Genomic DNA, 23,546 nt, shown 5'->3' on the forward strand with positions numbered 1-23,546 from the left:
ATTATTCTGAACTCTAGTTCTGACATTTAACTTATATCCATACTGATTAGGTCCCTGGCAGTCAGTACTGCCTCTTGTTCACTTTTTTGAGGGGAGTTTTTCCATCTTTTCATTCTGTTCAGAAGAGAATAGATGAACAAGAGAGCAAAATATTAAAATAGCAACAGTGGCTTTAGAGACATATACACTAAACATATCAGAAGAGATGCAAAACTGAAGGAAAATTCAAAAAAGAGAGTATAATCAGACAGGTGAACAGAACAGAGCAACATACTAGATCCTGGGTATATTTTGGTCTGCTTATTAGAAAACTAGATTCCAAAATTGTAAAGAAAAAAAATATATATATACAAAAATAAAGTTAAATGCGATGAAATGGTAGAATGTAACTGTAAAAATGAAAATGAAAGAAGACTTTAAAAAAGAGTTAATAAAATAAGAAATTGGTTGAAAAGGAAAAATTAAAATAAAATGGAAAGACTAAAGAATCATAAGAAAGAAACCACAAATTCTATATACCATTTCCCCTAGTGCTGAAGTTTTACAGTTCTCTATGATGGGTAATCTTGGTCTTAACCAGATATTCTTGCTGATCTTCTGGAGGAGGGGCCTGTCGTCCTGATTCTTCAGTGTTTTTGCCCCAGGTGGAATTGCATGCCCTTGCCGGGCCCAGTATAAGCAGCTCTGGATTGCTCTATGTGGAATTTATTCTCTGAAGACTTTCCACACTGCTTTAGATGATGAGAACGAAAATGGCAGCCTCCCAATCTCCAGCCCTGGAGCTGAAAGATTGTGCCTCCCACTCTTCAGTGCACCCTTAGGGAAAAACAGTCAGTCACTCTTGTCTCCCTGGTTTCCATCCACACTCTGTGTTTCCCCAGCTTGTGACTAAGAGTTTTTATCTCAGGCGTGTGACCCCATTTTGGGAGACTCCTGTGGTGTGCACCTCACTGTTCTTCCTTGGGGGAAGAAAGAGGGGGCCTTGCTATGGTTCTGCTGCTTGCTGGAACTCTGCTTGGAGAGCAGTCCCCTGACCATGCCATGGTTTCTGGCAACATGGAGCTGAAAGTCCACTCTTGGGTTCACTGATTGCAGCCGGCTGGCTTCCCTGCTCTGATGCCTGGGAACTCTGCTGCGTTCAGGCACCCCTGTTGTATTTGTAACCCCGGGGATCCCGAGACCACAGTGTCCCACCTAGGATTCTGCCCTGCTTCACCACCTGAGCACATATCAGCCAGGGACATCAATGGAGCAGACTTCTAAAAGTTCTGATTTAGTTCTCTGCTGCTGTATCACTTTCTGGTAGCCGGCTTATGGAGGCTCCCTCCTCCCAAGGTTTATCTTCTGATATATCATCACCTCAGATTCACTTCTCAGCACCTCCTACCTTATAGAGAGTGGTCACTTTTTTATTTGTAGAATTGCAGCAATTCTTTTCTTACATCTCTGGTTGAGTTCACTGGTGTTCAGAATGATTTGATAGCTATCTAGCTGAATTCCAGGGACCAGATAAAACTAAGGTTCCCTACTCCTCCCTTATTTAAAGTCTAGTTAGTTATCATATATTGTTAAATTGGTTTCAGGTGTAGAATTTAGTGATTCATCACTTATATGTAATTGTCAGTGCTCATCACAACAAGTGTCCTCTTTAATGCCCATCACCCATTTAACCTATCCCCCCACCTTCCCTCCAGAGAGGGAAGCTGATCAATTCTCAGCTTCCCTCTCTTTTTTTCCATTCCCTTATGTTCATCTGTTTTGTTTCTTAGATTCTACATATGAGTGAAATCATATGGTATTTGTCCTTCTCTGGCTGACTTATTTTGCTTAGCATAATAAATATTTTAAAAATTTATTTATTTGAGAGTGAGAGTGCAAGTGAGCATGAGCGTGGGGGAGGGATAGAGGGAGAAGCAGGCTCCCTGCTCAGTCCCGCATCAGCAGGGAGCCTAATGTGGGACTCAGCCCCAGTACCCTGGGATCATGACCCACGCTGAAGGCAGAAGCTTAACCGACTGAATCACCCAGGTGCCCTTTACATCTCAGATTTAAATTCAACTAAAAGCAATGAAAACACTGGCAAAAGTTGTCAAAATGAACTTTATAGCTTCTTATTGAACTTTATTAGAAATTACAACTAGCTATAACCTAGATAAAAATCTCTTTGAGTCCTCAGTAGTTTTTAAGAGTTATAGGCCTTCTGAGACCAAAAACAAAATAAGGGGTATTGGTATAGGATTAGTCTGGAGCTGTGACTGGCAGCATCAATATCATCTTGGGTGAATGTCTGGGTGGATCAGTTAGTTAAGCATCTGACTCTTGGTTTCAGCATAGGTTGTGATCTCATGAATCATGGTATCAAGCCCTGTGTTGGGCTCCACACTCAGGTAGGAGTCTGCTTAAAGATTCTCTCCCTCTGCCCCTTCTCCCTAGTCGTGCACATGTGCATGCACTCTCTCAAATAAGTACATTTTAAAAAAATAAACGGTTATTTAAAAAAATCATCTGGGAACCTGTTAGAAATGCAAATTATTGGATTTCACTCTAGGCCTGAAGAATCATGAATTCTGGAGGTAGAGCTCAACAAAATGCATTTTAGCAAGCCTTTCTTATAATTCTGTTTCATGCTGAAATTTGAGAACCATTCATACTGCATATTGTGTCAGAATATTTGACAGAAGAAAAATTGAGTTGTAGCTACTCAGAGAAGGATGGTCAAGGGAAGGTTATGTTCAAAATAGAGTATATAATAAACATATTATAGGTTGAATATAAAAAGCCAGGGAGAAGAAGATTGGAGGAGTTGGTTAATGAGGAAGGAGATTAAGTTATGGGTCATATATCAAGAGATGGAAATGAATCTGATCAATATATATAGAGAGAGGGATAAGCAAGCATTTATCTAGTGCCTGCTGTTTGTATGTATATATACATATATATGTCAATATGTATATAAGTCAATGCTCTGCAATAGAGATAAAAAGATCTGTAACATTAGTGTGTAGTATCTCTTATAGGAGCTTAAGGTAAATTCTGTGGTAGATACACATGTGTAAACAGGTGCATTACAAGGTAATTGCTTTAAAAGACATATGAATGAAGTTCCACAGTGAAATACAATATGAGCAATTAACTGTGCTGTGACAATTCAGACTGTGAACTTTTTGGTAAGGAAAGGGGCATAAGGGGGATCCCTGGGTGGCTCAGCGGTTTAGCGCCTGCCTTTGGCCCAGAGCGTGATCCTGGAGTCCCGGGATCGAACCCCACGTCGGGCTCCCGATGCATGGAGCCTGCTCCTCTCTCTCTCTGTCTCTCATGAATGGATAAAATCTTTTTAAAAAGGAAAGGGGCATAACATGGGTATTTTATTATTATTATTTTAAAGATTTTATTTATTCATGAGAGACACAGAGAGAAAGAGAGGCAGAGGCACAGGCAGAGGGAGAAGCAGGCTCCATTCAGGGAGCCTGATGTGGGACTCCATCCCGGGATTCCAGGATCACGCCTTGGGCTGAAAGCAGGCGCTAAACCTCTGAGCCACCCAGGGATCCCCCAAGACGGGTATTTTAAATTGAAGAGGAGAATTAGATGTTGGATAAGGGAGCATATGGATTTTGATTAAGGTGGAAGGTGAAAGTAATTTTTGGGAGGGTTGCAGTAGGAGCATATAGCATATTATGGGAGTACTTTTGAAGAATGTGAAAAAAAGGCTTGAATATCTGAGTGGGAAATCTCCTTAGGAAATCAACAAAGAAAATATAATTTTTTATGATAATTTTTAAAAAAGATTTTATTTATTTGCAAGAGAGAGATAGCAACAGAGATAGTGAGAAAGAGTATGAGCAGGGAGGAGAGGGAGAAGCAGGCTCCCTGAGCAGGGAGCCTGACATGGGGCTTGATCCTAGGACCCTGGGATCATGACCTGAGCTGAAGGTAGATGCTTTACCAACTGAGCCACCCAGGTGCCCCAGAAAAATTAATTTTTACTGAGTATCCACTACGTACTTGACATGATGCTAGGAGTTGTAACATTTTTGATTGTTGAGCTGGAGTGAAGGTTTACTTGAAGTTAGCATAAATTTTTAATGGATCCATTCAGCATAATTTACTGTTGTTTGATTATTTTGTTATTATCACTTAGTAGTATATTAGGTGATGGTCAGTCTAGCATTTAATTTCTTGCATAAAAGTAATTACCCACTGATGTTTAGCAGTTCAGATTCAACCTTGTAGTTTTTCTTCTAATGAAGGGCAAACCTAAGTTCCTTGGTCCATAAAATACTTTATAGATCTGCTAGGATATGATTTCAAAGAGGCTTCCTCTCTTCAACAGTGAGTACCACATAACAGCAAATAACCTCTTTTATTACAATTCTTGGCACTAACTAATGGTAGCTTTGCTAAAATTATTCACATTTTTCGTATACTATCTTTTTTAAGAAAGGAAGTGGGGGAGGAGCAGGGGGAGTGGGAGAGAGAATCTTAAGCAGGCTCCAATGCAGGGCTCCATCTCATGACCCTGAGATCATGACCTGAGCCAAAATCAAGAGTCAGACACTTAACCAAGTGATCCACCAGGCATCCCTTTTGTATACTGTCTTAAAGTTTACAAAATTCTTTCACATCTGTGATCTCATTTGATTCTCAATCCTATGTAGTAGATATTACTTATCCTTTCTTTACAGTTAAGGAAATTGAGACTCATAGAGGCTGTGACTTGCCTAACTTCACTGAGCAAAGAAGTAGAATTGTCAAATAACTGTGGTATACCTGAAACTAATATAACATTGTATGTCAACTGTATTTTGATTTAAAAAAAAGAAGAGGAGAAACTGGGAATCCAAAGCCCGTATTCTTTTTACTACATCAGTATATGCTGGGCATCATCCCAGATGTAATGAATCAGAATTTACAAGTGATGGGACCAGGGTATGTGATCTTTGAAGAGCTCCACTGGTGAGTGAGTCTGATGCTCGCCAGAGGTTGCTAGAGCATTACATCATGCTGCCTCTTCTTTAAGACTTCTTGTATCTGAATTCTCTATATTTTGGGTTTGAAATATTGATTTGTGGCCCAATAAAATGAATACATTTTCAAAACTAGCTTGAATTATTAGAGATTTCGTTTCCACTAAGGTAAAATCTGATTAGTGATGGATACTTTATAGATTTTTTTTGCAGCATTATATTGCTTTATATAAGGACAGAAAGCATTTCGGATATGGGGTTTGTCACACAGCATTTCTTTTTTTTAAAAAAGATTTTTAAAAAATATTTCTATTTACTTCTTTATTTGAGAGAAAGAGAGAGTGTGTGCAGGGGGGAGGAGCAGAGGGAGAGGGAGAAGCAGAAGGAGAGGAGAAGCAGACTTCCTGCTGAGCAGGGAGCCCAACACGGGGCTTAAGCAGTTGCTTAATGGACTGAGCCACCCAGGTGTCTCTCAGCATTTCTCTTTTATGATAAGATTTCCTCCACCTTGAGAAATGAATCAGCAAGTATTCATCAATCATTTATTTGCATAGATGTGAATATTATTTTGTAAACTCTAGATAATTGAGATTTGGCTTATTAATGCTCTAGTGTTTATAATTTATTTTTCTCTTTTACACAATCTAGCATTAAGGCCTTAGATGAGGGTATCTACTCAGCAAGATGTCAGGCTTAATATTCTGCAGGTAGATAGAAGAAAAAACTAAAGAGAAGCTGTCTTTTTACATTCTTAGTCTTTTATTCTCTCTGCTCAATTGTTTTCTTACCCAAAGCATAAGAATACTTGATTCCACATAAGAAAGAGAAAAGAACACAGCAAATATAGGGATTTTCCCCCTATGAAGTACTTCATAAAATTATTTTCTTATATATGTCTGTTTTTTTTTCAATATGCCTTGTCAGCTAAATTTTTAAACGACTGAAACAAGCTTCTTCTATAAGTGCCTAAGTAACGTGTGAATGATGTTTTCATTAATTTGAGGCTGTTCAATCAGAACAATAGAGCTGACAGGAATCTTAGAGATAATCTAGTACATTGTCCTCATTTTATGGATGAGGAAACTGAAACCATGAGAGCGTAAGGTTCAAGGTTATATATAAGAAACATCAGAGTAGCTCTTCTGACTCCAAGATAGGATAGCACTTAGCTGCCTTAAATAGCAGATATTCACAGCAGTTCAGACTATGAAGTTACTGTGAGCCTGTTTTAGGACAAAAGACTCCCATTTAACATCCTTCTAATGTGGAGATAAATACAAGAGCTATTCAAGCTGGGGAAGCATCTGTTAGACATGGCATTATATTATAATATAATAACACAAGATTGTACACCAATTTTGCCATTTCCAGAAAAAAGTAAATGACTCCCAACACTATCGACTCTTGAATTATCCAAGATAATTCTTACTTTTTGTATTTTGAGCTGGCTATTATGTTTAGCTAACCAGTGTTGCTAAAAAGTTTAGAAAACAAGTTAAGACTGTTTAACACGAGTTAAAAATATGTTAAAATTGACTTATAGATAAATCTTATTATTTCATTTTAACTAATTGATATATTTTTTTTTCATTTTCTCAGGCAGTTGCTCAAGGGGATTTTCATAGAGCATATACATGTACGTTGCGCTGTAAGGATATGTTAATGAGGTTCCCCAAAATGGTGAGTGAAGTCTCTGCATTTATTCTCCAAGAGTTTAGAAATATGCTATATGAAGTTCTAGATAGAACTAGATACTTCATGCAACACTTTGGAGATTATATCTGAGGTCAGTTCTGCCCATTTAGCTGATCTTTGAAATATTTTCTTTGTTCTCTACTGGAAAGGGTATTTATTTATGTTTTTAAAGATTTTATATATTTATTCATGAGAGACACAGAGAGAGACAGAGACATAAGCAGAGGGAGAAGCAGTCTCTCCCCATGGGAAGCCTGATGCGGGACTCAATCCAGGACCCTAGGATCACGACCTGAGCCAAAGGCAGAGGCTCAACCACTGAGCCACCCAGGTGCCCCCAAGAAGTTAAAAAATTTTAAAGCAATTTCATATTTATAAAAATATTACAGTAATACAAAGAAAGACTCCTTTTACCCTTTGCACAGAGACCTCATTCAAGTTTCTCCAAACCATCGTGTATACAAAATGGAATCAATCTGGGATTGTACCTAGTCTCCTTCAAACTGGAAGAATTCCTCACTTTACCTTGACTTTCATGACTTTGGCAGTTTTGAAGATTACTGACAACTCATTTTGTAGAATGTGACTTAGTTTTTTAATTAAAAATTTTTATTGAAAAAAAAATTTTTTATTGAGATAAAATTGGTATATTGTGTAAGTTTGAAGTATATAGCATGTTGGTTTTATACACTTATATATTGCAATATGATTACTATATAATGTTAGCTAACACCTTTATTATGTCATAAAATCATTTTGTGTTGAGAACAGTTAAGGTCTAGTCTCCTAGTAATTTTGAAATTTATAATACAGTGTTGTTTACTATGATTACTGTGTTGTGCATTAAATCTCCAGAACTTATTTATCTACTAATTGCAAGTTTCTACTCTTAACATCTCCCTAATTCCCCCACCCTTTATTTGAATTTGTTCAGAGCTTCCTCATGATTAGAACAAGTCATGAACCTGGGCCCAGAAAATCACAGAAGTGGTTTTATATTCTCCTCATGGCTTCCTATTGGGTGGCAGACAGTATTGATTTATTCTATTATTGGTGGTGCTAGTTTTGATCTCTTGATTTAAATGGTATTTTAAGGTTTCTTTACTATAAATGTATGTATTTTTTCCCTGTGTTATTCATAAATATTTTGTGGGTTCATACTTTGAAATTATATGAAGTCCAATTTCTTATCCTTTCACCATCCATTGTTATTTCTTACCTAAATTAGTATTGTGATGGTTGGCAACTGGCTATTTTGCTAATGCCATCTTTTTTTCTATATATATTAGTTGACATTCTACTATAATTAAAAAAATATTTTATTTATTTGACACACACAGAGAGAGAGCACAAGCACGGGATGTGGCAGGCAGAGGGAGAGGGAGAAGCAGGCTCCCGACTGAGCAAGGAAGCCCGATGCAGGGCTCAATCCCAGGACTCTGGGGTCATGACTTGAGCCAAAGGTAGACACTTAACCAACTGAGCCACCCAAGTGCCCCTTGACATTCTACTATAAAACCTTTTTCTATTGTGGAAAAATATATATAACATAAAATGTGCCATTTTAACCATTTTTAAGCATGTAATTCATTGGCATTAAGTACATTCACAGTGTTATACAACCACCACCACTATCAGTTTTCAAAATTTTTCATCACTTCAAGGAGAAACTCTGTACTCATCACATTATCACTCCCTATTACCTCTTCTCCACAGTCTCTGATGTCCTCTAATCTACTTTTTATCTATGAACTTTCGTGTTCTAGATATTCCATATAAGTGGAATCATATAATATTTCTTTTATGTCTGGCCTACTTAATTTAGCATTAATTTTTTTAAGATTCACCCATGTTATAGCATGTATCAGAATTATATTCCCTTCTACAATTGAATCATATTTCATTGTATGTACATGCCACATTTTATGTATCCATTCATTAATTGATGGATACTTGGGTTGTTTCCACCTTTTGGCTATTGCAAATGTTGCTTCTGTGAACATTGATGTATAAATGTCTGTTTGAATCCTTGTTTTTATTATTTTTGTGAACTCTTGGGATTTTTTTTAAGGTTAATTAATTTATTTATTTTAGAGAGACAGAATGAGTGCAGGGAGGGACAGAGGGAAAGGGAGAGAAGCAGACTCCTTCTGAGCACTGAGCCCAGTATGGAGCTTGATCTCATGACCCTGAAATCATGACCTAAGCCAAAATCAAGAGTCAGATACTAAACCAACTGAGCCACTCAGGTGCCCCTTAAGCCCTTGTTTTTAATTCTCTTGGAAAAATATCTCGGACTGGAATTGTTGGGTCATATGGTAATTCTGTGTTTAACTCTTTGCAGAAGCAGCAAACTATTTTCTGCAGCAGCTGCACCATTTTACATTCCCGCCAGCAATGTATGAAGGTTCCAATTTTTCTATATCCTCACCAATATTTATTTTCCGGGAAATTTTAAAATTATTATAACCATCCTAGTAGGTATGCAGTGGTTTCTCATTATGCCTTTTATTTGCATTTACTTGATAACTAATTATTTTAAACATCTTTCCATGTGCTTATTGGGCATTTGTATATCTTCTTTAGAGAAATGTCTATTAAAGTCCATTGCCTATTTTTTCCTCTGCCTATTTTTTTGCCTATTTTTATTTAAAAATTTTTTAAAAGATTTTATTTATTCATTTGAGAGAGAGAGAGAAGGAACATGAGCAGGGGGAGAAGGGAGAGGGAGAAGCAGATGCCCTGCTGAACAGGGAGCCCTGTGCAAGGCTCAGTCCCAGGCCACTGGGATCATGACCTGAGCCAAAGGCAGACACTTAACTGACTAAGCCAATCAGGTGCCCCATCCTTTGCCTGTTTTTAAATTTGGTTGTCTTTTGGTTGTTGGATATTAAAGCCTTATATGATTTGCAAATATTTTTGCCCATTCTAAGGGTTGTATTTCTACTCTCTTCATAGTGTCCATTGATGCACAAAATTTTTAATTTTTTTTAAAGATTTTATTTATTTATTCATGAGAGATACACAACACACACACACACACACACACACACACACACACACACACACACACAGAGGCCCAGCAGAGAGAGAAGCAGGCTCCATGCAGGGAGCCTGATGTGGGACTTGATCCTGGGACTCCAGGATGACACCCCAGGCTGAAGGCAGGTGCTTAACCACTGAGCCACCCAGGCATCTGAAGTTTTTCATTTTGATTAAGTCCAGTATATCTGTTGTTTTTCTTTTGTTGCCTATGCTTTTGGTGTCATTTAGGAAACTTGCCAAATCCAGGGTCATGAAGATTTTTGTGTTCCTTTGAGAGTTTTACAGCTTTGGCTCTTAAATTCAGGATTTTGATCGATTTTGAGTTAATTTTTCTGTGTGGTGTGAGGTAAAGGTCCAAGTTCATTATTTTGCATGTGGCTGTCCAGTTATTCTAATACCATTTGAAGAGATTATTCTTTCCCCATATGGTCATCCACCCTTGTCAAAAACCAATTGACCATATATTTCAAACTTTATTTCTGTGCACTCAGTTTTGTTCTGTCGGTCTATATGTCTATTCATATGCCAGTACCCCACTATTCTGATTATTGTAGTTTTGTTCTGCAGTACATTTGAAGTTAGGGAAGTGTGAGACCTCCAACTTTGTTCTTCTATTTCAAGATTATTTTTGGTCTCCTGGGTCCCTTGAGATTTATTTATTTATTTATTTTTTAACAAATTAATTTTTATTGGGGTTCAATTTACCAACATACAGAATAACACCCAGTGCTCATCCCGTCAAGTGTCCCCCTCAGTGCCCGTCACCCATTCACCCCACCCCCACCCTCCTCCCCTTCCCCCACCCCTAGTTTGTTTCCCAGAGTTAGGAGTCTTTATGTTCTGTCTCCCTTTCTGATATTTCCCACACATTTCTTCTCCCTTCCCTTATATTCCCTTTCACTATTATTCATATTCCCCAAATGAATGAGAACATACACTGTTTGTCCTTCTTCGATTGACTTACTTCACTCAGCATAATACCCTCCAGTTCCATCCACGTTGAAGCAAATGGTGGGTATTTGTCGTTTCTAATGGCTGAGTAATATTCCATTGTATACATAAACCACATCTTCTTTATCCATTAATCTTTTGATGGACACCGAGGCTCCTTCCACAGTTTGGCTATTGTAGGCTGCTAGAAACATCGGGGTGCAGGTGTCCCAGCGTTTCATTGCGTCTGAATCTTTGGGGTAAATCCCCACCAGGGCAATTGCGGGGTCGTAGGGCAGGTCTATTTTTAACTCTTTGAGGAACCTCCACACAGCTTTCCAGAGTGGCTGCACCAGTTCCCATTCCCACCAACAGTGTAAGAGTGTTCCCTTTTCTCCGCATTCTCTCCAACATTTGTTGTTTCCTGCCTTGTTAATTTTCCCCATTCTCACTGTTGTGAGGTGGTATCTCATTGTGGTTTTGATTTGTATTTCCCTGATGGCAAGTGATGCAGAGCATTTTCCCATGTGCATGTTGGCCATGTCTATGTCTTCCTCTGTGAGATTTCTCTTCATGTCTTTTGCCCATTTCATGATTGGATTGTTTGTTTCTTTGGTGTTGAGTTTAATAAGTTCTTTATAGATTTTGGAAACTAGCCCTTTATCTGATATGTCATTTGCAAATATCTTCTCCCATTCTGTAGGTTGTCTTTTAGTTTTGTGGACTGTATCCTTTGCTGTGCAAAAGCTTCTTATCTTGATGAAGTCCCAATAGTTCATTTTTGCTTTTGTTTCTTTTGCTTTCATGGATGTATCTTGCAAGAAGTTACTGTGGCCAAGTTCAAAAAGGGTGTTGCCTGTGTTCTCCTCTAGGATTTTGATGGAATCTTGTCTCACATTTAGATCTTTCATCCATTTTGAGTTTATCTTTGTGTATGGTGAAAGAGAGTGGTCTAGTTTCATTTTTCTGCATGTGGATGTCCAATTTTCCCAGCACCATTTATTGAAGAGACTGTCTTTCTTCCATGGATAGTCTTTCCTCCTTTATCGAATATTAGTTGACCATAAAGTTCAGGGTCCACTTCTGGGTTCTCTATTCTGTTCCATTGATCTATGTGTCTGTTTTTTGCCAGTACCACACTATCTTGATGACCACAGATTTGTAGTACAACCTGAAATCTGGCATTGTGATGCCCCCAGATATGGTTTGCTTTTTTAAAATTCCCCTGGCTATTCGGGGTCTTTTCTGATTCCACACAAATCTTAAAATAATTTGTTCTAACTCTCTGAAGAAAGCCCATGGTATTTTGATAGGGATTGCATTAAACGTGTACATTGCCCTGGGTAACATTGACATTTTCACAATATTAATTCTGCCAATCCATTAGCATGGAATATTTTTCCATCTCTTTGTGTCTTCCTCAATTTCTTTCAGAAGTGTTCTATAGTTTTTAGGGTATAGATCCTTTACCTCTTTGGTTAGGTTTATTCCTAGGTATCTTATGCTTTTGGGTGCAATTGTAAATGGGATTGACTCCTTAATTTCTCTTTCTTCAGTCTCATTGTTAGTGTATAGAAATGCCATTGATTTCTGGGCATTGATTTTGTATCCTGCCATGCTACCAAATTGCTGTATGAGTTCTAGCAATCTTGGGTGGAGGCTTTTGGGTTTTCTATGTAGAGTATCATGTCATCGGCGAAGAGGGAGAGTTTGACTTCTTCTTTGCCAATTTGAATGCCTTTAATGTCTTTTTGTTGTCTGATTGCTGAGGCTAGGACTTCCAATACTATGTTGAATAGCAGTGGTGAGAGTGGACATCCCTGTCTTGTTCCTGATCTTAGGGGAAAGGCTCCCAGTGCTTCCCCATTGAGAATGATATTTGCTGTGGGCTTTTCATAGATGGCTTTTAAGATGTTGAGGGATGTTCCCTCTATCCCTACACTCTGAAGAGTTTTGATCAGGAATGGATGCTGTATTTTGTCAAATGCTTTCTCTGCATCTAATGAGAGGATCATATGGTTCTTGGTTTTTCTCTTGCTGATATGATGAATCACATTGATTGTTTTACGAGTGTTGAACCAGCCTTGTGTCCCGGGGATAAATCCTACTTGGTCATGGTGAATGATTTTCTTAATGTGTTGTTGGATCCTATTGGCTAGTATCTTGTTGAGAATTTTTGCATCCATGTTCATCAGGGATATTGGTCTGTAATTCTCCTTTTTGGTGGGGTCTTTGTCTGGTTTTGGAATTAAGGTGATGCTGGCCTCATAGAATGAATTTGGAAGTACTCCATCTCTTTCTATCTTTCCAAACAGCTTTAGTAGAATAAATATGGTTTCTTCTTTAAACGTTTGATAGAATTCCCCTGGGAAGCCATCTGGCCCTGGACTTTTGTGTCTTGGGAGGTTTTTGATGACTGCTTCAATTTCCTCCCTGGTTATTGGCCTGTTCAGGTTTTCTATTTCTTCCTGTTCCAGTTTTGGTAGTTTGTGTCTTTCCAGGAATGCGTCCATTTCTTCTAGATTGCCTAATTCATTGGCGTAGAGCTGTTCATAATATGTTTTTAAAATCGTTTGTATTTCCTTGGTGTTGGTAGTCATCTCTCCTTTCTCATTCACGATTTTATTAATTTGAGTCTTCTCTCTCTTCTTTTTAATAAGGTTGGCTAATGGTTTATCTATCTTACTAATTCTTTCAAAGAACCAACTCCTGGTTCTATTGATCTGTTCCACAGTTCTTCTGGTCTCAATTTCGTTGAGTTCTGCTCGAATTTTAATTAACTCTCTTCTTCTGCTGGGCGTCGGGTCCATTTCCTGTTTTTTCTCTAGCTCCTTTATGTGTAAGGTTAGCTTTTGTATTTGAGTTCTTTCCAGTTTTTGAATGGATGCTTGTATTGCGATGTATTTCCCCCTCAGGACTGCTTTTGCTGCATCCCAAAGATTTTGAACGGTTGTATCTTCATTCTCATCAGTTTCCATGAATCTTTTTAATTCTTCCTTAATTTCCTGGTTGACCCTTTTATCTTTTAGCAGGATGGTCCTTAACCTCCACGTGTTTGAGGTCCTTCCAAACTTCTTGTTGTGATTGAGTTCTAATTTCAAGGCGTTATGGTCTGAGAATATGCAGGGGACGATCCCAATCTTTTGGTATCGGTTCAGACCCGATTTGTGACCCAGTATGTGGTCTATTCTGGAGAAAGTTCCATGTGCACTTGGAAGAATGTGTATTCAGTTGAGTTTGGATGTAAAGTTCTGTAGATATCTGTGAAATCTATCTGGTCCAGTGTATCATTTAAAGCTCTCGTTTCTTTGGAGATGTTGTGTTTAGAAGACCCATCGAGGGTAGAAAGAGCTAGATTGAAGTCACCAAGTATAAGTGTATTATTATCTAAGTATTTCTTCACTTTGGTTAATAATTCGTTTAAGTATTTGGCAGCTCCCACATTCGGGGCATATATATTGAGGATTGTTAAGTCCTCTTGTTGGATAGATCCTTCAAGTATGATATAGTGTCCCTCTTCGTCTCTCACTACAGTCTTCGGGGTAAATTTTAGTTTATCTGATATAAGGATGGCTACCCCTGCTTTCTTTTGAGGACCATTTGAATGGTAAATGGTTCTCCAACCTTTTATTTTCAGGTTGTAGGTGTCCTTCTGTCTAAAATGAGTCTCTTGTAGACAGCAAATAGATGGGTCCTGCTTTTTTATCCAGTCTGAAACCCTGCGCCTTTTGATGGGGTCATTAAGCCTGTTCACGTTCAGAGTTACTATTGACAGATATGAGTTTAGTGTCATCATGATATCTATTCAGTCCTTGTTTTTGTGGATTGTTCCACTGAACTTCTTCTTAAAGGGGAATTTTAAGAGTCCCCCTTAAAATTTCTTGCAGAGCTGGTTTGGAGGTCACATATTCTTTCAGTTCCTGCCTGTCTTGGAAGCTCTTTATCTCTCCTTCCATTTTGAATGAGAGCCTTGCTGGATAAAGTATTCTTGGTTGCATGTTCTTCTCATTTAGGACCCTGAATATATCCTGCCAGCCCTTTCTGGCCTGCCAGGTCTCTGTGGAGAGGTCTGCTGTTACCCTAATATTCCTCCCCATGAAAGTCAGGGACTTCTTGTCTCTTGCTGCTTTAAGGATCTTCTCTTTATCTTTGGAATGTGCAAGCTTCACTATTAGATGTCGAGGTGTTGAACGGTTTTTATTGATTTTAGGGGGGGATCTCTCTATTTCCTGGATCTGAATGCCTGTTTCCCTTCCCAGATTGGGAAAGTTTTCAGCTAGGATTTGTTCAAATACATATTCTGGCCCTCTGGCCCTTTCGGCGCCCTCGGGAACCCCAATTAAACGTAGGTTTTTCTTCCTTAGGTTGTCATTTATTTGCCTTAATCTGTCTTCATGGTCCCTTAATTGATTGTCTCTTTTTTCCTCAGTTTCCCTCTTTGCCATTAACTTGTCTTCTATGTCACTCACTCGTTCTTCCACCTCGTTAACCCTCGTCGTTAGGACTTCTAGTTTGGATTGCATCTCATTCAATTGATTTTTAATTTCTGCCTGATTGGATCTAAATTCTGCAGTCATGAAGTCTCGTGAGTCCTTAATGTTTTTTTCTAGAGCCACCAGTAGCTGTATAATAGTGCTTCTGAATTGGCTTTCTGACATTGAATTGTAATCCAGATTTTGTAACTCTGTGGGAGAGAGGACTGCTTCTGATTCTTTCTTTTGAGGTGAGGTTTTCCTTCTAGTCATTTTGCTCAGTGCAGAGTGGCCAAAAACAAGTTGTATTGGGAAAAGGAGAAAAAGAGAGAGAAGGAAAGAAAAGAGGAAAAGAAAAAAGAAAAGAAAAAAAAGGAAAGAAGAGAAGAAAAAGAGAAAGAAAACGAAAGAAACGCAAAAAAAAAAGGGGGGGTGTGTGGGAAACAATCAGAAATCAAAAAGAAAAAAAAGGAAAAAAACCACGGGGGAGTATCTTCTGATTCTGTATACTTTAAGTCCCTTGACTTCCCCTGGAACTGGTCCGTCTAGCTGGTCTTCTGGGGGAGGGGCCTGCTGTGCTGATTTTCAGGTGTTAGCACTTGGGGGAGCTGCTCTGCCCCTGCCTGGTGCAGGGCTCAGTGGGGGTTGTTTACCCCGTGAGGCCCCAGGAGGAACAACCACAGTGGCTATGGCAGCTCTGGAAGCCTGGATTCAGCCCCCGCAGGAACTACTGGGCTCTCTGTCCTGTCGGCAGGGCCTGGAGGCTCCGGGGCGGGGCCGCTGATCTGCTCAGCTCGAGGCAGGAGCGTCCTTCCTGTCCTGGGCCCTCCCGGCCTCTGCCTGTCCCGGGGGGGCCGGATCCTGGGCTGTGTCCCGGCGCCCTGTGCTCCGGGGCCTGCGCTGTTGGATTCGCGCTCCGGGTCGCGCAGCCCCCTCCGCACGGAGCCTCTTCCTCTGCCCGAGCCGCCGCCGCCGCTGCCCTCCTGGGTCCTGCTCCAACTCCCTGCGAGGTTGGTGCAGCTCCTGCTTCTCCAGGACGGGGCTCTCCTGTCCTGGGGACACTCGCCCCGGCCTCAGCCCGGCTCCTCGCGGGGCCCCTCCCCCTTGGAGGCCTTTTGTTTCTTTATTTCTTTTTCCCCGTCTTCCTACCTTGATAGAAGTGTGAACTCTTCTCACTGTAGCATTCCAGCTGGTCTCTCTTTAAATTTCAGGCCGAATTCGTAGATTTTCAGCATGATTTGAAGGTTATCTAGGTAATTTGGTGGGGACAGGTGATTTGGGGACCCTACTCTTCCGCCATCTTGCCCCTCCTCTCCCTTGAGATTTAATGTGAATTTTAGGATAGGTTTTTCCATTTCTTCAAAAACAGTCATTGGGATTTTGATAGAGATTACACTGAATCTATTTGGATAGCATCATCATCTTGTGATACTAAGTTTTCCAATTGTAGGTGTGCTGACAATACTGACTCCATCTTTGTCCCTTAGTCTTTTTCATGTCCATTCAGTGACCTCTCTTGGGGCTACATGTTTTTTGGCCCCTTGGAGATTAATACCTTAGAAATACCCACCAAAGCTGGAATGTGGGGAGGCTTGTTCTAGCTTCTTATGAATGTGTTAGAGATACTATAGTGTTTTTCCCATCTTGATGAACACATTTAGCTGTGACGTCTGTTAAATGTTAGTTCTTGGGAATCCCTGGGTGGCTCAGCGGTTTAAGTGCCCGCCTTCGGCCCAGGGCATGATGCTGGAGTCCTGGGATCGAGTCCCACATCAGGCTCCCTGCATGGAGCCTGCTTCTTCCTCTGCCTCTGTCTCTGCCTCTCTTTCTCTTTCTTTCTCTGTTTCTGTCTCTGTCTCTCATGAATAAATAAAAATCTTAAAAATATGTGAGCTCTCAGGCGCATGCAAACTCTTTGAAGTGTATACAGACCCTTTGGTCTCACTACAGTGCACGCCCTTGTGTCCCCTTGCTCAATAAAATCTGTAGACTAAGGTCTAGACTTTATGGAAAATTGCTACAGCTGCCCTGATCATCATCTGCCCAATCCTGTCAGTTACCCACCCTAAATAAAACTGTAAACTGTATGGAGTTGCCAATTTCATTTTTCAATCTCAAAGTGCCTTCCCAATTTGGTGGACAGTCTCTCCCCACCTTCTAACACCAATCCATGAACATAGGGATGTTTTTCCATTTATTTAAGTATTCTTTAATTTATTTCAGCTATGTTTTGTGGTTTTCAGTCTACAATTCTATACCTTTTTGGTTACATTTACTCCTAAATATTTTATTCTTTTTGATGATATTGTAAATGGAATTATTTTAATTTCCTTAATTGAGTATTCATTTCTAGTATATAGAAATACAACTGATTTTTGCGTGTTTTGTGACCTTCAGATTTGCTGAATTCACTTATTATCCATAAAAAGGCTTTTTAAAAGAAGATTCTTTAGTATGTTCTATATATAAGATCATGTCACATGGGAGTAGAGAGTTTTACTACTTCATTTATAATCTGGATGCCTTCTGGGTTTTTTTTTTCTTGTGTAATTGCTATAACTGTTACGTCTAATGTTTTGAATAAGAATGATGAAAGCTGGCATCCTTGTATTATTATTGATCTTCTTATTATTTTTAAATTTTATTTATTTATTCATATGAGAGAGAGAGAGGCAGAGGCACAGGCAGAGGGAGAAGCAGGCTACCTGTGGGGAGCCCGATGCAGGACTCAATCCCAGGACCCTGGGATCATGCCCTGAGCTGAAGGCAGATAGTCAACCACTGAGCCACTCAGGCATCCCTTATTCTTGATCTTAGAGGAAAAGCTTTTAGTTTTTGACCATTGAGTATGAGATTAGCTGTGGGTTTTTCATATGTAGCTTTTAAAAAAATATATTATTTATTTATTTATTTATTTATTTATTTATTTGAGAGAGAGAGAGAGCATCAGCAGGGGGAGAGAGAGAGAAAGAGGGAGAAGCAGATTCCCCACTAAGCAGGGACCCTGACATGGGGTTCAATCCCAGAATCCTGAGATCATGACCTGAGCTGAAGGCAGATGCTTAACCCACTGAGCCATCCAGGCACCCCCATATACAGCTGTTATCATGAGGAAGCTCCTTTCTGTTCCTAGTATGACTGATTTCATTGTGAGAGGTTGTAGGATTTGTGAAATACTTTTTTTTAGATCAATTTAAATTTTCATGTTTTTTTCTATAATTTTTGATATATCATTTTCTTTAAAAAGTTTTTTAAATAGTATTTTCTCTGGATTTTGTTTTTTAATTTTTTATTTTAAAGTTTCTATTTATTTATTTGACACAGAGAGAGCATGAGACAGCACAAGCAGGGAGAGAAGCAGAGGTAGAAGGAGCAGCAGACTCCCCACTGAGCAGAGATCCTGATGCAGGGCTCGATCCCAGGACTCTGGGATCATGACCTGAGCTGAGGGTGGATGCTTAACTGGTTGAGCCACCCAGGCACCACATTATTTTCTTTTTTGAGAGAAGACTGCATACATCATATACATCATCATAAATGTACTGCAGTGTATATTTCTTTTTTTTTAAGTAGACTCTACCTTCAACATGGGGCCCCTGAGATCAAGAGTCACTTTCTCTACCAACTAATCTAGTCACACGACCTCAGTGTATATAATATAATAGAATATTTTCTCCTTTATAAACACAGAACAATGATCAAATTAAATAAATTTAACATTCATAAGCACTTTAATCTATAATCCGTAGTCTAATTTGTTAATTCTCCAAATAGTTTACTTTATAGCATTTTGTTCTCCCCCCACAGCAGTCCAGGATCCAGTTCAGGATTATACTTTGCAATTAGTTGTCTCATCTCTTTACTATCCTTTAATCTGTCTTTATCTTTCACGAAATTGGCATTTTAAAAACAGCTTTATTGAGATACAGTAAATCATATACATTTAGATTTTCTAGTTTGATGACTTTTGTCGTATGTATATACACATGAAACCATCATCACAATATAGATTATGAGCCTTTCCATAACCCCCCCAAATTTTCTTTCATCTCCTGTTCCTCCTTCCCCACTCCCACCTTTTTACCCAGGCAGCCACTGATTGGTTTTTGTCTTTATAGATTAGTTTGTATTTTTTGAATTTTTATATAAATGGAATCATGATTTATCTCCGTTTACTTCATATAATGATTTCGAGATTCATCCATGTGCTTGTTTATGTCAGTAGTTTTTGTTTGTTTTGGTGGTGAAACAAGAAAGGAATTTATTTCAGTGAGGCCAATATTGGGAAGAGAGGGGGCTAATATGTGAAAGACTGTCTCCCTAGTAGTTTGTTTTTTTTAAAAAAAACTTTTATTTTTTTTACAGATTTTATTTATTTATTCATGAGAGACACACAGAGAGAGAGAAAGAGGCAGAGACACAGGCAGAGGGAGAAGCAGGCTCCATGCAGGGAGCCTGACGTGGGACTCGATCCCAGGACTCCGGGATCATGCCCTGGGCTGAAGGCAGACGCTGAACCGCTGAGCCACCCAGGCATCCCTAGTAGTTTGTTTTTATTGCAGAGTTAAATTCCATTATATGGATAGATCACAATTAGTTTATCTATTCACCTGTAGATGGATATTTAGATTATTTCTAATTTTTAGCTCTTTTTAAAAATCTAATAAAATGAAATTGCTTTAAACGTTCATGTATAAATCTTTTTGTGGACATGTGTTTTTATTTCTTCTAGGTATTCTAGGAGTGAAAAGGCTGGGGTTATATACTAGCTGTATGTTAACATTTAAAAATTTTTTAATGTATATATTTATATAAATTTCAGGTATTCAACTTTACACTTTTTATATAGTAAAAAGTGATCAGCACAAGTTTAGTTACATCATCCTTCACCATATAATTGATCTCCTTTGTCTTTCTCTATCTGACTTATTTCACTTAGCATAATACAGGAAAATGGAGGAAAGAGAAAATAAAAACCAAAACAGGATTTCTGCACTGTCTAACTGAAACCAGAACTAGAGATACTTTCCCTGTGTGTACCACAGAATTTATGCTTAGTTTCTGGCTGCATTTATTTAGGCTATGGTGTACCAGAGGAAAAGAGTGATGAACTCACCAGCATCTTGGTATTACTTTGAATTCTGGTATTCTTCCCCAGTCTGCCTTCTACTGTTTTCTTTTCAGAGACCTCAAATAGTTTCATGCAGTTGGTTTTATAGTTACATTAAGTGGGAGAGAAAGGATGGAATGTACTTATTCCATCTTATCTAGAACTAAGCTTTATTTATTTTGATGTCCTTTTCCCAGATTTTGCCACTAAAGGCCTCTATAAATTGACTTCTATGCCTTTTTTTGACATATTGCCATCACCTGGAGTAAGTACTTCTTTCCTTTCTCTCTGTGCAAAGTGTTCGAGTTCATCCTATACTCCTCACTTAAGGCATGAAATTAGCTATTTCTCTCGGTTGTTTTGGTTCCTTTTGGTGGAAACTGTTATTTAGAAGGCAGGATCTGGGCAGTAGGTGTGCTTACTGCTTTTGGGATGTCACTGGTGTTAGACTCTCTCAGTGAACAGAATGTATGTGTTTGTTTTTATTTATTCACACATTTGTATATATAGATACATATATATTTATATACAACATATAGTACATATATATGTTATTTATTTATTTATTTATAAATTAATTTTTATTGGTGTTCAATTTACCAACATACAGAATAACACCCAGTGCTCATCCCGTCAAGTGTCCCCCTCCGTGATATATGTTATTTATATGTACACACTCACATTTCCATCCATTATTTATCTGTAACATTTCTGTATAGCTATTTATCTATCCATGTATTTAATCTACTGAAAGCCATATGTTCAATTTCAGTCTAATGCCAAAGTGTTCATCCTAATGTCTTCCCTTTCCATATTTCTAATTTTCTTCTCCAGTAATGAGTAACCTAGCTTCTATTATCCTTATTTTGCTTATTTAATTTAGTATCCCCTGTATATAACCAACTTCCCATCTTCTCTGCCACCCTCTCCACTGTGAGGATGCCTTCCTCTACCTGCTCATGCTGTAGCTCTTCATTTCTGTGCCTCCCTTCATGGATGCACACTCTCCTTAACCTGCTCCAATACCCTATGCCTGGCTATTACTCCATGTAGATGCTTTCTTACCCTCCTCAGACACTGAGTCTCCATACTTGTCCCATGGGCGATGAACAACACATTCTTATACTAGCTTAATCGCATGGAATCTTATCAGGGAAACCACTCAGTTCCAGAGTTTTTTCTCTCTGGAAAATTATAATGCTATAAAAATAAATTCCTAAAATCCTGTAATTCAAGTGGCTATTCTTACAGAGAAGAGAAAGCACACAAAAACTGGGTACCAGGAATAGCTGACGTGACATCAGGATGTCTCTAGTCCTTGGAAGAGGATTTTATGAAGCTCTAAAAAAACAAAAACCAAAAAAACCTACTCCGAAGAAAGTTAAACTTAGTTAACTTCTGTTTTTTTTTAAACTGTAAATTTTATTTATTTATTTGAAACAGAGAGAGAGGGAGAGCACAAACAGGGGGAGTGGCAAGCAGAGGGAGATGGAGAAGCAGGCTTCCTGCTGAGCAGGGAGCCTGATGAAGGGCTTGATTCCAGGACCCTGGGATCATGACCTCAGCTGAAGGTAGATGCTTGACTCACTGAGCCACCCAGGCTCCCCATTTAACTTCTATTTTAAAGTAAACGTATGCCACACAACACTTACAGGAACTTGATGGAGGTGTTGTAAAATTAAAGAAAGAAATGGTTAGAAATAACTGGTTTAATGTCTAGCTTTTATAGGTGCATAGTGAAAAATCAATTGATGGGAATAATTAGGACATAGTGGTATTTTAACTGAACTTTATTTAGTGAAAGTTAGAAAATTCTTCCACTTTGAGCATTTATTTAAAAAACTTTTGCATATACTTACCTACCTTGGTAAGCAGAACATAGAGACTCTCTTTTTGTATTCGAGACTCTTGTAATTACTCAAAACAAGGCTTGTGATCTATGTACAACATTGTAGAAGGAGCTACTTCCTGGTGTGGCTAGTGGTGAGATATTTACTGCTCTGAAAATCAGTGTCCACAACTGTAAAATGAGTGTATAAAAACATAATCTCAAATGTTCCTTCAGTATAAAAATTCCTAGTGCTTGATTTAGAGAAGCTCTGGGCAATAGCTGGGAGTGTGTGTATATGTATATTTTTTATGTATATTTTTTATAGCAAAAATTTCTTTTAGCAAATTGCTTACTTAATTCTTTTACCTGTTTCTCCTCAAAGTTTGAGACTTTAGTTGGAATTTTTTTCCCATTAGTTGATTCATGTGTTCAGCTTGCTTTTATCTTTTATTTCTATTTTCAGATTGCTCTAGAATTTATTTTTAGTATAGAATTTTTAGATCATTGTAAAACTTTTCATTTACACAAGGCAAGTGGCCAGTTGGTCTCTAAAATCATTTGAAGTAATTAGTTCAAGATTCATTTATATTTCATTGCTGCTCTGTTAGGGACCAAAGTTTCTAAATGAAATGTAGGCTGCCTAGACTTTATTACCATGATTTTAGTCTCTTTTGCCTTTTTAAATTTACCATTTTGTAGCTAAATATTTGAAACATATGATTTTACATAAGATTTTGTACATATCTCTCTGTATAAAAATCTAATCTCATGGCATACAATTGCATTATGCCTCTGGAAGTAAAATTCAGTTTTCTGCCAATTACAGGCTAGGTGGGATATAATTGCTTTCTCTGACCCTTTCCACCCACTGCTTTGTGTATCTGGGAGAGCATAAATCACTTAAGACTATCAACTTTCATTCCATACTCAATAATGACTCATTGGAATCTTTGTAATGGCATGTTCCACTAAATTTTAACTGAATTTTATACTTTTTAAATAAATACCTACAGCATATGGAAAGCTTGACTGTAGGAAGGCTCTTTATTTATCCATTAGAACACTAATGCTTTTAACAAACATCAGTATTTATTTTTAGTTCTGGCTGTTACTGTTACTGTTTTTTTTAAGTTTATTTACTCATTTTAGAGACAAGGAGAGAGGGAGAGAGAGAGGGAACAGGGGTAGTGGGGAGAGGCAGAAAGAGTCTGAAGCTGAATCTGTGCTTAGCGCAGAGCTCCAGGCGGGTCTTGATTCTACAACCCTGAGACCATGACCAGAGTGAAACCAAGAGTTGGATGCTCAACTGACTATGCCACTTAGGCGCCCCAATCATTATTATTTTTAAATATGTATGGTTTACTTTTTATTACAACTTTATATGTATAATTTTTATTTTTTATCACTGTATATATGATCATCGTTTAATGAGAAAAATAGTTCTACAATTCTTGTTAAAAAATCATCAGTCCCCTCCCCCCAAAATAAAATAAAAT

The 23,546-nt window shown here is 38.4% G+C and overlaps 1 protein-coding gene across 1 annotated transcript in view; it reads left to right on the plus strand.

Moving 5' to 3' along the window:
* TEX11 (testis expressed 11) overlaps window positions 1-23,546 on the plus strand; it is a 360,742-nt gene that overhangs the window by 43,237 nt on the left and 293,959 nt on the right. The window contains exon 7 of the mRNA XM_055338036.1: window positions 6,567-6,647. Within this exon, the coding sequence (XP_055194011.1) occupies window positions 6,567-6,647 (81 nt within the window). The remainder of the gene's footprint in view (window positions 1-6,566; window positions 6,648-23,546) is intronic.

The sequence above is a fragment of the Nyctereutes procyonoides genome, unplaced genomic scaffold (assembly GCF_905146905.1).
Source record: "Nyctereutes procyonoides isolate TBG_1078 unplaced genomic scaffold, NYPRO_anot_genome, whole genome shotgun sequence".
NCBI lineage: Eukaryota > Metazoa > Chordata > Mammalia > Carnivora > Canidae > Nyctereutes > Nyctereutes procyonoides.